At 57.0% G+C, this 15,025-nt stretch overlaps 7 protein-coding genes across 7 annotated transcripts; 2 read left to right on the top strand and 5 right to left on the bottom strand.

The window, feature by feature from the left end:
* Positions 1–64: 64 nt before the first annotated feature.
* Positions 65–806, bottom strand: BO86DRAFT_152451 (uncharacterized protein). Its single transcript, XM_025666326.1, has one exon. The coding sequence runs from the start codon at positions 764–766 to the stop codon at positions 287–289; it is 480 nt and encodes a 159-aa protein (XP_025525380.1). The 5' UTR covers positions 767–806; the 3' UTR covers positions 65–286.
* A 1,369-nt stretch (positions 807–2,175) lies between these two features.
* On the top strand, positions 2,176–3,597 carry BO86DRAFT_343339 (uncharacterized protein; the record flags this gene model as incomplete). Its single annotated transcript, XM_025669144.1, has 1 exon — positions 2,176–3,597. One exon carries the CDS (start codon positions 2,176–2,178, stop codon positions 3,574–3,576), a length of 1,401 nt encoding a protein of 466 aa, XP_025525379.1. The 3' UTR covers positions 3,577–3,597.
* Positions 3,598–4,690: 1,093 nt separating this feature from the next.
* Positions 4,691–6,812, top strand: BO86DRAFT_152405 (MFS transporter). Its single transcript, XM_025666324.1, has 3 exons — positions 4,691–6,226; positions 6,292–6,405; positions 6,457–6,812. The coding sequence occupies exons 1-3, from the start codon at positions 4,835–4,837 to the stop codon at positions 6,592–6,594; spliced, it is 1,644 nt and encodes a 547-aa protein (XP_025525378.1). The 5' UTR covers positions 4,691–4,834; the 3' UTR covers positions 6,595–6,812.
* Positions 6,813–6,908: 96 nt separating this feature from the next.
* BO86DRAFT_152427 (uncharacterized protein) lies at positions 6,909–8,420 on the bottom strand. Its single transcript, XM_025666325.1, has 2 exons — positions 8,413–8,420; positions 6,909–8,124 (listed from the first exon to the last, which is right to left on the bottom strand). The coding sequence occupies exon 2, from the start codon at positions 7,994–7,996 to the stop codon at positions 7,019–7,021; it is 978 nt and encodes a 325-aa protein (XP_025525377.1). The 5' UTR covers positions 7,997–8,124; positions 8,413–8,420; the 3' UTR covers positions 6,909–7,018.
* Positions 8,421–9,001: 581 nt separating this feature from the next.
* BO86DRAFT_152397 (MFS transporter) lies at positions 9,002–10,866 on the bottom strand. Its single transcript, XM_025666323.1, has one exon. The coding sequence runs from the start codon at positions 10,640–10,642 to the stop codon at positions 9,137–9,139; it is 1,506 nt and encodes a 501-aa protein (XP_025525376.1). The 5' UTR covers positions 10,643–10,866; the 3' UTR covers positions 9,002–9,136.
* A 52-nt stretch (positions 10,867–10,918) lies between these two features.
* On the bottom strand, positions 10,919–11,701 carry BO86DRAFT_401834 (uncharacterized protein; the record flags this gene model as incomplete). Its single annotated transcript, XM_025673804.1, has 1 exon — positions 10,919–11,701. One exon carries the CDS (start codon positions 11,699–11,701, stop codon positions 10,919–10,921), a length of 783 nt encoding a protein of 260 aa, XP_025525375.1.
* Positions 11,702–12,901: 1,200 nt separating this feature from the next.
* BO86DRAFT_436040 (arylsulfotransferase family protein) lies at positions 12,902–14,533 on the bottom strand (the record flags this gene model as incomplete). Its single annotated transcript, XM_025675993.1, has 3 exons — positions 12,902–14,191; positions 14,245–14,373; positions 14,438–14,533. The coding sequence occupies 3 exons, from the start codon at positions 14,531–14,533 to the stop codon at positions 12,902–12,904; spliced, it is 1,515 nt and encodes a 504-aa protein (XP_025525374.1).
* Between the last annotated feature and the right edge of the window lie 492 nt (positions 14,534–15,025).

The following is a 15,025-nucleotide window of genomic DNA, read 5'->3' as shown; positions in this document are numbered from 1 at the left end:
TCTTCACCTGATGGGAACAAGGCATACAAACTATGCACCTGTCTGAACGCAGACCGCAAACAAAGACGTTGATGGACTTTGGGAGGAAGGATAAGGCAGGGATAAAAGGGTTGATCGCGTGGAGGTTCGTCGGATGGGATGGGCGTTGAAGAAGCGAGGGGGGTTTCACCCAATACTTTTGCATTTACGTTATTTGTCTTTCTATTTCTCTTCTGGAATAAGGCGTTCGATTGAATATCATTTTTCGCTTTTGATGGTGACTGTTTTGGCAGAGTTTGTGGGCTCACTACGGGGCGAGATTGTGCAGAGCTTTGCTGATGTGTTTGATGGCTTGTCTGATGTCTGGCTTTGAAGGTAGAGGCATGGGATGGCCATCTGTGTCAGTAGTGAGGATGCCTCGGGCCGTTGCTTGGTCATAGTGGGTGGGTAGTTCAGCTACCATGGCTCTCGGTGTTTCTGTTGCCTTGACGGCATCAATCCCAGGGCAGATGAAGCAGTCAATATGATTGTGACACGCATGCTCCGATCTGGTTGAATGCATGCCATGGACCATGGACGCGGTAGTTCGCACTAGTATTCGCTCTTCAGGAACTCGAAACGGGCCATAAGCAGCAGCTGTTATGCATGACTTTGTCTTCAGTGCAGTGCACTTACACGCGGATGCTCCACATATTGCAGGAGAAAGAATTGGCTCAGGACAGCTTGTCACGAGACCTTCTTTGCAGTGTATCAAAAACCAGTCCAGTAGACTGTTAGTGGAGAACATCTTGCTCAACTATGTACACTCACTACAGCAGTAAGGATACTAGGTACGATCATTCAGCCTCTCGAGTCTCTTCTATCGAGACCTTTTAGTGACTGGATTTCCCACCCACTCGCTTCCTCTGCGAAGCTTGCTGATTTCTCCCCACATTTGATATCCTGCGCATAGTGTCGCATCGATGGTCCCAGTTTCGACAGGCAACCGTCGTGAATGATGAGACTTCGACAAACGAACAGTAACTACTGGTCCTGATGCTGGTCCTTTATCGTGCCTTATTGAGCTCTGCTACGACTGAGGTGATCAGTAGTACTTTTAGCGATGGGTAGTGTATGAAATACTGATAGCGATGATAGAAATGAGACCGCAACATGAAGCGTTGATCTGCATGATTAACACCGCTCTCCCGTTGGTCAGCCGAATCATTTGTGCTTTCAAAGCACGAGCACGGCTTTTCAGAGCCCGTAGGTCTGCATTGACTTTGTTGGAGACCTGATGCACCTTACACAGGGCGGCCAAACGAGGGGCAGAATGCGATTTCTCCCCGCATCGGCTCTGGTTCGGGATCTTCTTGATACTTCCTTCAACTTTATGAACTGTCCCTGCCTGATAACATCACCAATATGGAGAATAGCGCGGGAGAGAAAAGACCAAAGTCCCTTGTCTTACCTCGCAGTGACCCGTTAACCACCTCCATCCGCATCACTTCCTCATCCCCCGCGCCCGTTGGAAGCCTGTGCTCATCAGGACTCCACCAAGCCTTCCCTGGCGTCCTGCGGTGGCGACAGCGGATAGAAGGCCGTCGGGTAATTAGAACTACTGCGAGGCTCGAGCCCTTCTCGCTGAGCGCGGGTTGCCGATATTCGAACAGCCTCGTCTCGGTTGTCCTACTCGCTTGGGAAAGGTTGTCTCTCCAGGCACTCCACCGCAGCAAGCCATCATCATCATGCATAATTATGCAGCGGGAGCTCTGCAGTAGGAGCAACAGTGCCTTGTGTTTTGTGGCCGGAACAGACGACTCTGTGCGCCTACCCTACATGGACCAGAAAAAGGCCTTTTTACGGAACTCTTCTCGATCACTGGAACCATGGATGCAGCAGGTCAACCGATCCCCAATGACGATCCACCCAGCCCTTCAGGCTCTCCTCCGCCCTTTCCGCTCGCAGGCCCGCAATGGATCGCCTGGTTTTATCTCCATATGGTAAAGTTTGAACTGAAGAGATTGTGGAACTCCACGAGAAAAAAAAAAGTGGAAAAATTCAATCAATCACCGCCGCTATCTTAGGTTATCAGCGTGCGGCGGCGACCTCCTTTAAAATGGCCCAGGCCTCCGGTGGATGTCCCTTATGCTGCTTCTTGCCAGACCGGGGGGTTTGTTCTGCTCTTAGCCTAGCAATTGATTTTGCTCGCTCACCATGACTTTCGTACTTCCCAATGATATACTCCTCCTGGTTGGGGAGTTTGTGGAAGATCACCGCGACCGCTACAATCTCCTCTTTGTATCCCGTCAATTCCACGAGTTGTTTCGACGCTTGCTCTATCGAACTGCTAGTCTGAAGAGCTGCGCTCAACTACATTCTTTCCTAGAAGCGCTGCTCCGTCGTCCCGAGCTGGCTCGGGCTGTTCGCTCATTGGACTTTCATGACTGGCAGTCCCGAACGGAGTACTCCTCTACTCCGTTTGCCGATACAGATTTAACACCCTTCATGAACTTGTCTGGAGGCTTCAGCCATTCCGAAGAGGAACAAGAACGATGGTCTCAGGACCTCGCGAACGGAGTCGAGGAAGCCTGGATTGCGCTTCTCCTGCCCCTGGTGGGTAACCTCAGACAACTTCGACTGGTCTATCCGAAGAACAACATCTACCTGGATCGCATGATGCAGAGAGCTGTGAAGGGAGAGAGGCCATTCCACGTTCAACCTGCCTTCCGTGTGCTGCGGAATGCATCTCTCAGCCATTTGCCAGATGACGAGGATAGCCGAGGGAGCTTCATGCCTTCACAAATCCTCCCATTCTTTCAATTACCATCGATGCGGACCTTTACCGCCGACTCTGTTGTTGAAACTACGCGGTCAGAAGAAAGCGAGTCGGAGACCGCAGACCCTGAGTACGAACCTGTAGTCGGCTCCTCATCCATCTCCGAGATTACTCTCCGCACGAGCAGTGGTTCCAAGGGCATGGAGAGCCTGATCACCTCCTGCTCTTCTCTGAAGTCGTTCAAGTACCAGCACTCCGACTCACACCTTCTCTCGGAGGGTTACCGACCTTCTTCATTCTACCGGTCGCTGGATACGAGCAAACATTGTTTGCAAAGTCTCTGGCTTGACCATGGGGGCACCCATCTGCCCTTCACCGTCGCCGGGGCAAACGAGACACATGATGAATGGTTTGGTCCGTTGACCGAGTACACCTCGCTCAAGGAACTCCGCATCCGCCTGCCTAATCTGCTCGACATTCGCTACCAGCTGGACCCATCGTGTCCCCTCACCGATATCCTCCCGCCATCCCTGGAAGCCTTGTATGTGGAAGGATGCAAAGAGAATTCGCTGCCCATGCTGGTGGGACAGCTCGAGTCGGTCCTCCAGAAACGCAAGACCCAATTCACCAGCCTGAAGCGACTCGATATTGAGGGCTTCTTCCACGACGAGGAGGATGAAGAGGCGTCTGGCTACCAGGCGTCCGACTCCATGGGCGAGCGATTTATCCGGCCACGGGTGTATGAGATGGCTGAACCGCTGCGCGAGGTCTGCGTCGACGTCGGAATCGACCTCTACCTGCGCGACCGCGACTGCCTGGAGACGATGCGAGACTGTTAGTGATGACGTCACCACTTGTTGATTTGCGACCGATACACCGTTAGATTGCATTGCTTCGAGGAATACCCCCTAGATGATGTTTTTTTTTTTTTTGTTTTCTTTTTCTTATTTTCGGGTTTACTTTCTGGCAGTTGATTTGAGCTTGGATTTCTAGCGCTGTTTTGGAAGCTTTTTTGAACCATATTGTGATACCTTTTGGGCAACGAAAGAACGCTTAGATGGCAGACCGAGCTTTGTGCTCCGGCATTTGGACCCCGAATTGTCCCATACTCAGTACAAATGAAGACCTTCTTGTGAAGAATTTTGTATGTCATCTTCTGTACAATTCGCTTACCGTAGCCTGACAAGCTCGCCAAGACGGGATTGTCCTTGAAAGACGAGGCAGATCGTGTTGTTGCTTAAGGGAAAGCCACCTGTCGATCTTGCCCTCCAAATCCGCGAGCCCGCGGGTTGGATACATTAACAGAATTAACAGAACCTCCCTCATCCACCGACTCGGCTTACCGGCTGACGCATACAGCTTGCTTGACTGAAGAAAGTCATGGCCATCCGAAAGAAACAATCAACTAATGGTAGTGCAACCTTGAGATGACATACGGTATTTAGGCAGGCAATATTCGTTCAACTCTCCAGGTACGTCTACTACAGTTACTCACGAACCGGGCGTCGATACTGACGAGATCAGGGTTGGGTAAGGAGAAGGTGTCCTATCAGCGAGCGCAGCTCGTCTCCCATGATTCATAAACACCGATGCGAGCATACTCTCAATCAATCACTGGGGTATACTGGTCCATTCACGCCCAAACGTGGCTATGATGCAGCCAGTCGCGTTCTGGAACAAGACCAGGTCCGGATAACCGGCACTCCACCGTCTCGACCACCAATGAATCAGCAACTCGATTCACAAACACAACACAACACAGCTCAGGCACTGCACTGCGCTGCTCTGCACCTGGGGGTACCTGAATGATGTCAAAGCCGGGTCATTGCTTACACACACATGTGTTTACCCGGTTCACAATGCTTCTTTGCACCCACCGTCGCGTGGCTTTGTTCGGTGTCAACATTGGGGACCATTGCTTGCCACCCGCAGCCGATACCCGATCTGTTATGACGTTTCTCTGCCCCTCCAACGAGGCTCACAATCCTGAGGGATGGTTTTACATGAGGAGAGCCGGGGTGTACTTAAGAACAGAGACGAGGCACACATCATGCAACACATCTGACTCTTTCAGGCCACATCGTTGCAGCACTGGCCATGGTGGAAAGAACCGCAACCGCACCCGCACACGCACCCGCACCGACCTACCCCCCGTCTCCGTCCCCGGAGCGGTCGGAGCATCGGCCGAGCCACTCGAGCGCGTCCAGTACCGTGGTGCATGATGATGTCGAGAAACAGAATGTAGAGCCTTCGGCCGAGGCTGGGAAAGATCCGAACATCGTGGACTGGGACGGGCCGGATGATCCGGTATGTTATTGTCTTGTTGTGTCGAACTTCTCTGGCGTTCTGGAGAGAGTTCTGACGAATCGAATTCAGGAATATCCCCCCAATTGGTCGGAACTCCGCAAATGGACCATCACGATCATTCTGGGTCTGATGACCGTCTCCGTGACATTCGCCTCGTCCGTCTTCAGCGCCGCGGCGGCGGTCACGGCGGAGCAATTCGGGGTGTCCGAGGAAGTGATGATCCTGGGGACCAGCCTGTTCGTGCTGGGGTACAGCTTCGGCCCGCTAGCGTTTGGCCCGCTGTCCGAACTGTACGGGCGCAAGGCCCCGCTGTTCGTGGGCTTCTTCATCTTCGCCATCTTCCAAATCCCCGTGGCAGTGGCCCAGAACCTGCAGACGATCTTCGTGTGCCGGTTTCTGGGGGGGTTGTTCGCCAGCGCCCCGCTGGCCATCGTGGGCGGCATGCTGGCCGATTTCTTCGATCCGGTGGAGCGCGGCATCGCCATGGCCGTCTTCGCGGGCAGCACGTTCGTGGGCCCCGTGGCGGGCCCCATCGTCGGCGGGTTCATCACCATGTCGCATCTCGGGTGGCGCTGGACCGAGTACATCACCGCGATCATGGCCTTCTTTTTTGGCGGTGTGGGCTTCCTGATGGTGCCCGAGACCTTCGCGCCGGTGCTGCTGCAGCGCCGCGCGCGGCGGCGGCGCCACGAGACGCGCAACTGGGCGCTGCATGCGCGCGCGGAGGAAGAGCCGGTCGATCTGAGGAGTATCGCGCACCGGTACCTCGTGCGGCCGATCCACATGCTGTTCCTCGAGCCGATCCTGCTGCTGATCACGCTGTACATGGGCTTTATCTATGGGTTCCTGTATCTGTGCTTCGAGGCCTATCCGATCGCCTTCCAGGAGATGCGCGGGTGGAATGAGGGCGTCGGGGCGTTGCCGTTCGTCGCGGTGACGTGCGGCGTCCTGGTCGGGTGCGGGATCATTATCACATTTACGAAGACCCGGTTCCAGGCCGTCCTCCGCCGCAAGGGGCATATTGTCCCCGAAGAGCGGCTGATTCCCATGATGATCGGGGGGGTGTTGTTGCCGGCGGGCATGTTCTGGTTCGGGTGGACGTCCAATCCGTCGATCTCCTGGGTGCCCCAGGCCATTTCGGGGGGCTTCCTGGGCGCGGGGATCTTGTTGATTTTCATGCAGGTATGGCATCTGTCTCCTTGCCCGTGGTATTCGCGCGTCAATCAACTAATGGCATGCGCGGTTAGGGCCTGAATTATATCATCGACTGCTACGGCGTCAACTCCAACTCGGCCATCGCAGCCAACTGCTTCTTCCGGTCGGGGCTTGGGGCGGGGTTTCCCATGTTTGCGTTGCCCATGGTACGTTGCGTTCTCACTCTTCACGCATGAACTGAGCTGACTTGGGGATAGTTCCACAACCTGGGGGTCAACTGGGCGATGACGCTGCTGGGATGCTTGACGGCCATCTTGTTCCCGGTGCCGATTCTGTTCTATATCTTTGGGAAGCGGATCCGGTCGTGGAGTCGGTTTAGTCCGAGTGAAGCGTAGTGAGGACTGGTGATGGCGGGTTCTTGTTCTTGTATATATTGGCTGGAATGTGCACGTAGGGATTTTGATGAGAGTATGATTGATTTTCTTTGCCTCCAATTTTGTCAGATTGTCTGTGGTTGTCCCAGACGGAGCACTTGTGCCTGGCTTTGCTTTCACCTTAGACCCATAGCTCTGCCAAACGTCTGTTGATAGCATGGAAGTATTCATTATCCTGGTTGAAGATATCCCAGCCACCACCTCTAGACCTCGAGAATCCATCAACTTGAAGTGACTTGCACAGTGCTCTACCACAAGCTGCCGTGTGCTGCACAGCTCAGGGCATGACACGAATCCCAGTCCGCAGATTATAGACAGCCCCGCCTCACCCAGCATAAAACCTATACTGTACAGCTAATGTGAGCCTATAAGCCCAACAGCAGTATCACCGAAGCCGATGCTCCGCTGGCAACTCCACCGGCATCCCCACCGCACCTCTCCCCCGCCCCTCCAACTCATTCGTATAAGTCACATCCGCCTGCCCAATCTCCACCGGCACTTTCCTCGACTGCCCGATCTCGACCGCAAACGGTGGTCCACCTGGTCCAGGAGTCGCAGCCGCCATCTCCACGGGGCCCTGCCCCTGCCCCAGCCCCAGACCCAGAGAACTCCCATCCCCATCCCCATCCCCATCCGCAACCCCCTTACCCGGCACCACAGCCGTATACCTCCTCCCCGTCTTCCTGCGCCTGCAGAACCAAGCCCCCAACCCCAGCACGACCAGCAAAACCCCCACCGCCGCACCGACACTGATTCCCGCGATGGCGCCTTTCCCCAGCCCTTCTACCTGGGCCGTACTACACCGCCCAAACTCCGGCTGACAGCCGACCCCACAGTAACTGGCATTCCCACCGCACCAGCCATGGCCGGAGCAGCAGTCGCCCCATTCACTCCCGAGACAGGTGACTGCCTTGCTGCAGGATCCGTCCGTGGAGATCGCTTGCGTGGCTGTGCCCGTTGCCCCGATCCCCGTGCTGGTCCTCGTCGTCGTCGTCGCCGTACCCCCCGTCGTCGACGCCCCGCTGCTGATCCTGCAACTCCCATACAACGACTGACACCCCACCCCACAATAACTACTATTCCCGCCGCAGTACCCCAGCCCCGAGCAGCAGTCGCCGTACGCGCTCCCCAGACACGTGGTGTTGCTGGTGGCCGTCTCGCCGCAGGAGCCCGTGCTGCTGATCTCTTGGACGGACGCGTCGTGGCATTTGCCGTACCCCGGCTGGCAGCCCGCGCCGCAGTAGGCGCTGGTCGAGCCGCAGTAGCCTTTGGCCGAGCAGCAGTTGCCGTAGGTCGAGGTCAGGCAGGTTGCGTTGTTGGCGCTGTTGGCGCTGCAGTTGCCGTCTGTGCTGGTGGGGTTCATTCTGGGGGGGACGGGGTTAGGGTTGGTTTGTTTGGGTTTGTGGTGTATAGGGTAGTGGAGTGGTGTAGGCCCTAATTGATGGGCATGGGGTGGGGGTCTCAAGGTCAAGTATTAGAGAGCCATCATCCCTGGGATCAAGAATCGGTTAGAATAGAGAAAAGAAAAAATAAAATAAAAACAAAGGGAGTATGGAAGTGGAAATTTGATTTTAAGAGGAAAGTTATGTGCAGGAAGGCGATGGGGGGGGGGGGGGGGGGGCAGCGGAGCACTTAAGTCTTCAGGGCTCCGAGATTCAGGGTCAGGGTCAGGGTCAGGGTCTAAGGGTTCTCCTATAATTCCTGCACCTTTAGCCCCTAGACTAACTCCCAGACGTGAAGATACATTAGCGCTGTCCAGCCCATGTGGTCGTACAGTACATGTACACTCCAGCCTATCAGCCGGTCCAGCACGGCCAAGCCCAAAGCCAAGCGCCAAGTAAGACATGTTCACTGACAAATTACGATATTGACATGCGAGCGAGGCGCAGTGGGGCGCAACTTTGGGGGCCAGATTCTGTGCACGATTTCGCGCGTGGTCCGCGTGGGCACTGAGACAGTCGGACAGTCTGACAGACAGCTGAAACTGGTTGGGATGGGGATTTACCCGTCAATAGTCTGACTCAAGTTGCTCCCTGGATTCCCTGGGATTTGACTCACCCACCTGCTGCACAAAGCGTTGGCTTTGTGTCAGTTGGACCGATGGCTGTGCCTTCAGGGCTAGACTAGCGGCAGGGGCCCAAGCCATTAGACTATTGCGCGCGTGGGGCCTGGGCGGGCCGGGTTTTAGATTAAGGAGGATCCATGAAACTTAATTTGGGATTGTTGTTACAGCTTACAGCCTGGAGGAGGATTGAGGGGGGTTGATTGGGTTTGGTTTGGTGTAGTTGCTGGGTGGTTGACTGGTGTTGGTCTGCAGGCTACATGGGCTCATACGAGGGTGATTTACGAAAGCTGTCACATGATTAGGTTGCGTTGAAGAGCTGCGTCTCCTTATACTTGATATTGTGAGACATCCTGGCAGGGCGTCTGTCTTTCCCTTCATGTCTATATCCTATCTCTTCACCAGGCCGGGCTACGTCGAGATATCTCAGTGTCTCCACTATCACCGCGGCGCATCCCGCTTGCGCGCCTCCTGCGGCTCCGGCAACCCTCGCGCCGCGACCGACAGCCCCAGCGCCAGCACGACCATCAACACCCAGATCGCATACCCGCCCGCCAACTGCGACCGGGCGCCCAGGGCAAACAGCGTCGTAAACAGCGCCGGGTTGAACGCGCGCAGCCCGCTGACCCCGGTCAACGCGAGCGCGTTCAGCGTGCCCAGCACGCGCGGGGACGGGGCGATGTCGTTCAGCGCGAGCTGGATGGCCGTGAAGCTCATGCTGACGCCGCAGCCCAGCACCAGGGTGATGGGGACGAAGACCCAGAAGACCGTGACGGCGGCGTCGGTGCCGACGCGCAGGAGCACGTTGCCCGCCGGGCAGGCCAGGAAGAAGAACGGGTAGGCGTAGGCGCACAGCCGGATGACCCCGTTGGAGCCGAGGCGCTTCTGCAGCGGCGGGAAGACCAGCAGCAGCCAGGCCGCCTGCGCGGCGCCGTTCAGCCCCATCAGCAGCGAGATCTGGCGCGGCGTGAAGCCGTACCCGCCCAGCCGGGGCGGCGTGAACCAGAACACCGGGACGATCGCCGTGTACGCGAACGCCAGCACCATGATGTGCCCGTACGTGTAGATGACCACCCCCACCCCGGGGGCTTGGAGCAGGTCCCACGTCGAGAGCTCCGCGCGGATGATGGCGCGGCCGGCCGACTCGCCGGCTTCCTCACGGTCGGCGGAGGCCGGGGGTTCCCTCGGGAGGGTTTCCTGCACGAAGAGCGCGCTGGAGATCGCCGCGGTCGCGCCGACCATCGCCACCACCAGGCTCGACAGCGCGTACGGGTAGTCGGCGAAGAAGCGCACCGACCCGAAGACCCCCGGGTACTGGCGGACGGGATCGGCCAGGCTCCCGCCCAGCAGGGGCCCCAGGAAGATACCCAGGTTGCCGCTGAAGGCGAACCAGCTGAAGGCGCGGGCCTGCGTCTGGCGCGTGCTGTGCTCGGCCACCATGGTGCGGATGGTGACGATGGTGCCCGCGAAGACGCCCGCCAGGCACCGGAAGAGGATCATCTGCGGGATCGTCTGGGCCAGCCCAAAGAGGCCCGTCGCCACCGTCACGCCGAACAGGGAGAAGACCAGCACGGGTTTCCGGCCGAAGCGGTCGGCCGCCCGGCCCCAGAAGATCATGATGATGGCCTGCGTGAGCGAGAAGAGGGACTCGATGAGCCCGCTGTAGAAGCCGACGTCGGCGTCGGCCACGCCCCCGTTGTCTTGCACCATCTGGCTGACGTAGGGGAAGATCGAGAAGAAGGCGAGCGGCTCGATGACCCGGGCGTAGCACAGCAGGAGAATCTGGGCCTGGGGCAAAGGCTTATCTTCCTCTTGGTCCGGCTCGGCGTCGGTACGGCTGCTGGGCGGGAGAAGAGCCGTGGTCTCATCCACGCGATCCTCTCTTTCTGTGTCATGATTCCCGGCACGCCGGATGGACCGGGGAGGAGATGATGTCGCGGCGACCATCGATGACGGGATGGTACTCGGATGTTTGATTATGCTTATGGGTTGGTTGTGGAGAGAGATTTATTATTGTTTGGTGCCAGAATGCAAGGATAGCCGGCTGGACGGTTGATCCGGTCCGACAACGGAGATAAGCGGTGGACGGTAGGCGATAAGCGATAAGCGATAAACGATAAACGATAAGGAATATAAGTCAAGCAGTAGGAATGAATTTTATGGAATCCCGGTAAGAACAAGCAGCACAAAGTCAAGAACTGTAGCTTTAATCATCATCAAGGATCAAGGCTTATTGGTACCCTTGGTATCAGCCCCATCAGCACTACTGACATCAACACCAGCAGCACCAGCAGCACCAGCAGCAGCATCAGCAGCCTTTGCCCCCGCAGTCTTGTACGCCGCATCAATGGCCTCGGCAATCGCCAAACATCGGACGTGATCTATCCCGGAAAGCAAATTGACGGGCTTGAACTCCGGGAGGCGCGGAGGCTCCTTCTGCGGCGGCTCGATGGCGCAACTGATCAGCGACCCGAGGTCCGGCGTAAAGGAGGGGTCGTTCTCGACCATCCGGGTCCACTGCGCGATGAGCGGTTCGTCCGCGATCCAGTCCAAGGTCTTGCGGCCCCGGAACTCGTAGCGGTAGATCGTGCGCGGGGGCTCGCCCTTGGGGAAGGTGGCATCCTGGACGGGCGGGCGCAGCGCCGGCACCTCCCCGACCACCTCACGGTACAGCTGCGTCTCGGTCCCCGCGCGCACGACGCCGTACGCGGGCTTCGTCGTCTGGAAGGTCCAGTGCACGGCCGGCAGCCCGAACCAGACCAGCATCCCCAGGCACTCCGCCTCCCAGCTCTCGCCGGGCAGCCGCAGGACCTGCGGGATCAGGTACTGGACCATCGTGCCCACGCACCGGGTCTGGCGGCAGGGGCCCATGATGTACCACGTGGCGTGCGAGAACTCTTCGTGCTTCCCGTGGGCCGAGAATGGGGTATCCGGGCCCACCGGGACGGGCGTGAGTGTCCATCCGTCGGGGAGGTTCGCGGCCTCGGGTGGGATGGTCATTGCCATTGTGTTGGGGGTGGTTGCTTGGTGGATCTTGCGAGGGAGTGGTGCGTGTAGGAGTCTGAGTTGCTGTCACTGAGACTGATGTTGTGGCAAGGGATGCCCATGGTTGAGAGGCTGTATGAGGTATATTTATAACCTTGCTGAGGGCATGGAGGTTGGATCTGTGAGCTTTTGTTCCATACAACAAAGCAACTGGATTCTCTCAGTATACCCCCAAGATCGCATTGTTGACGGTGTTAATGTGGGTTGATGGTGAGGAGTTACTGCTAGTAATTAAAGCACAGTCTTTATCTATCTTCCAGCAGGCCTGAGAGCTTTATCTGCCATTTACGTGGGTTTCCAGCACCATAAAGCTTTGACGGAGACTTGCATTTTGATCCTGGTTGCGAAGCATTCAGTTCCAGCTTTCAAAACCAGGACGCACACTTCACACGACAGTTGGGCCGGTCATTCCGGACCAACCAGTGGGTGGTCATCGACTGGGTGGAAATAGGGATAGCTAGATTTGATCTCACTACAAACTGGTTCCACAGGGCAGGGTAAGACATGTGATGACCTCAAGGGGTACACTATAGTCTCTGGTAAAGACATTTGTTCCCATCCCGGACACATTCCATTGGCTGATTGCGGATCTACCCGTGATAACATTGAGTAGGATTTGTTCCAAGACAGTCGTCCTATAAACAACCCGAGAGAGAACAAAGAGCGGATTGCTCCTGAATACAAGATCACCACATTTGAGATCTGACATCGGTGCCTTGCTGTTGGAAGCTATCAATAGAATTGATTGTCAGTTCAGTGATACGGACAAACCCTTCCAAATAAATGCAACTTTTGATTGGTCCACCATGATTAGACCAAGGTGTCCAGCCTAGGTGGGTTGGGTAGGTATGCACTCAATGGATACTTTCATCCAGACAGTTGCAAGCTTCCCAGTACCACAATATAGCATTGTTGTCAAGCGCAGGGCTGGAAGCCCTCACGAGCGCGGAAATGGGAGAATGGGTACAGTCCAGTACCTGTCCGTGAATTGCGCCGACAATGCAATGCCCACCTAGAATTGACAGAACCAGTATTGAAACACATAATGCATTGACGACCAAGTGCAGTTGACATACAAATCCAGAAATCGAGAACATCACACTGGAACATCGACTTCTACACCGACAGCATTCAACTGCTTTCTCTCCCCACCAACCCTAATCAACCCGGCAACGTCGAAGAGACATCCACCGTCGACGAATTCGCCAAACTGGTCCCATCCCCCCCCACCGCTTCCACAAACGCCTTGGGATGGTACGCCGAACTCGTAAACGCCGTCTGAAACCCGCCACTCCCCGCCGTGCCCAACCGCACCACCTGCTCCGGCGCCCCCGCCGCCGACGCATAGATATTCCAATGATCCACCCCCGTCGCCCCATTCCAACTCATCCAGAAGGTCGTCGGCCCCGCCCCAGCCCCAGCCGCAGGACTATACACCCTCAGCGCGGGGGGCTCGCTGGGCACGGCCGACCAATCCGCCTTATACGCACGGTAATTCATGGAATGCTCGTCGGCCACCGCGGCAAAGAACACGGGGGTGCCGTCCGCGAGATGCTCCGAGAAGGCCGGGGTGCTGCCCCACCCGACGAAGGCATTCCCCGACGACAAGATCTGGCAGCTGCCCTGGCTCCAGGCCCGGATGCCGGGGGCCGGGGCGTCGTAGCGCCGCAGCAGGGTGGAGGCGTTGGTGGTGTGGTCGAGGGCGACGACCATCCCCGCCGAGGTGGCGGAGGTGTTGCGGTAGTTGTCGCTGCCGTTGTCGAAGAGCGACAGCACGGTGGTGGTCGCGTTCTCGGCCAGGAAGCGCGCGTCGTGCTGCGACGAGAAGTTGTAGTTCGTCTGCGTGAACGTCGACTGCTTGCCGCCGAGGCGCCACAGCACTGCGCCCGTGGCGCCGGAGAGCTTGTAGATCCCGCTGGTGTGCCGCGCGGAGATGAGGTAGTCGCCTGCGGCGTTCTTGTCGATCGAGTTGATGTGGAAGTAGTCCCAGGCGGTCGCGTTGCTGGTGCCGTTGCCTACGACCGGGTTCAGGCCGGGAGGCGTGTAGGATTCGGCCGGGGTGATGCCCTGGTCCAGGCTGCTCCACTGGAAGACCACGGCGCCGGTGGCGATCTCGATCTCTTGGAAGACCCCGTCGATCACCCACCCGGGGTTGGCGGGGACGTTGTAGGCTGTTAGGTTCGTCGTGCGCGGCTGGTAGATGGGGATGAGCATGCTCGTGCCGTTGATGACGGCGGATTCGTGCATGTCGCTCATCTCGAGCCCGTTGCCGCTGCGCACCGTGGCCGCCGGGCGGTAGCTGCTGTCCAGGATCTCATGCTGTCCGCGCGCGTAGCCGCCGATCTGCGTGCCTTGGAAGTAGCACAGGTGGTCGGATCCGTTGTAGGCGCAGGCGTGCAGGTCTTGGAAGATGTCGGTGGTGGAGCCGTCGGCGCCGCTCCAGATCAGATTCTGCTGGCATTAGGGCTGGGCTTGGGGGATAGACGGGAGCCGTAGAATCATACAGCATTGGTGTCGTAGATGTACGGCCCCGGTACGTCGCCAAAGTATGGGGCAATGAAGATATACCCTGGGCTAATGAGGCTGTCATTTTTCAAGCTGATCTCGAGGATTGGGGCGCGAATGTCTGGCCGCTGGATAGTCAACCAGATGGTTAGCAGGGGCTTGGAGGGACTACCGGAGGTCAAAGCAACTGACAGATTGGTAGGACGCCCAATTGGCACAGTCCGCCAGACTAGTAGTCAATGCTAGGAGGGAACCCAGTTCTAGCTTCTTCTTCCAATTGGTGCCCATCGTGATGTGTACTGTACAAACCCACTACCTATGCTCTCGTACGGAACCATGCAAAGAGACTACAGAGATTGGCCCAGACAAGGCAGAGAGATGGATTATATGGAAGCCCATGGGCGGAAGGGTCAGTAGATGCTTCACATCGTGCACGTCTGGGTAAAGAGTCGGGTTGGCCATTGATTACATCAAGACTACCGGAACCTGAGTTCTAGCAACGGCTATGCCCCGCTACGATACGGAGGACCAGGTCGCAGTGTATATACGAGAGATCATCTCCTGGAATCGCTGTGAGTCAGGCACGCGTATCACTGGGCCGGCAGAGAATGGAAAAGGACGAACAGCAAGTACCGCTATCTGCTACCGCCTCAAATCTCCAAACCATTTTTGAAGATACTGAGACTTCTAGCCATCTCACCACTATCCTACTTCAAGCCAAAGTGCGCCCAAAAAATGTTGGCACCTAGGGATTCGAGGGTGAAGGAGGGGGGGAGGGGG

This window comes from Aspergillus japonicus, assembly GCF_003184785.1.
Source record: "Aspergillus japonicus CBS 114.51 unplaced genomic scaffold BO86scaffold_45, whole genome shotgun sequence".
NCBI lineage: Eukaryota > Fungi > Ascomycota > Eurotiomycetes > Eurotiales > Aspergillaceae > Aspergillus > Aspergillus japonicus.
Note: the sequence above shows the minus strand (reverse complement) of the source record. Positions and strands in the feature narration are given on the sequence as shown.

What these genes read in the sequence shown, in the direction of transcription:
- BO86DRAFT_152451 (XM_025666326.1), bottom strand. Translation starts at nt 766, where the DNA reads ATGTTCTCCACTAACAGTCTACTGGACTGGTTTTTGATACACTGCAAA.
- BO86DRAFT_152405 (XM_025666324.1), top strand. Translation starts at nt 4,835, where the DNA reads ATGGTGGAAAGAACCGCAACCGCACCCGCACACGCACCCGCACCGACC. An exon ending in TCTTGTTGATTTTCATGCAG is followed by an intron (nt 6,227 to 6,291) that starts GTATGGCATCTG and finishes ATGCGCGGTTAG; the next exon opens with GGCCTGAATTATATCATCGA. An exon ending in CCATGTTTGCGTTGCCCATG is followed by an intron (nt 6,406 to 6,456) that starts GTACGTTGCGTT and finishes ACTTGGGGATAG; the next exon opens with TTCCACAACCTGGGGGTCAA.
- BO86DRAFT_152427 (XM_025666325.1), bottom strand. Translation starts at nt 7,996, where the DNA reads ATGAACCCCACCAGCACAGACGGCAACTGCAGCGCCAACAGCGCCAAC.
- BO86DRAFT_152397 (XM_025666323.1), bottom strand. Translation starts at nt 10,642, where the DNA reads ATGGTCGCCGCGACATCATCTCCTCCCCGGTCCATCCGGCGTGCCGGG.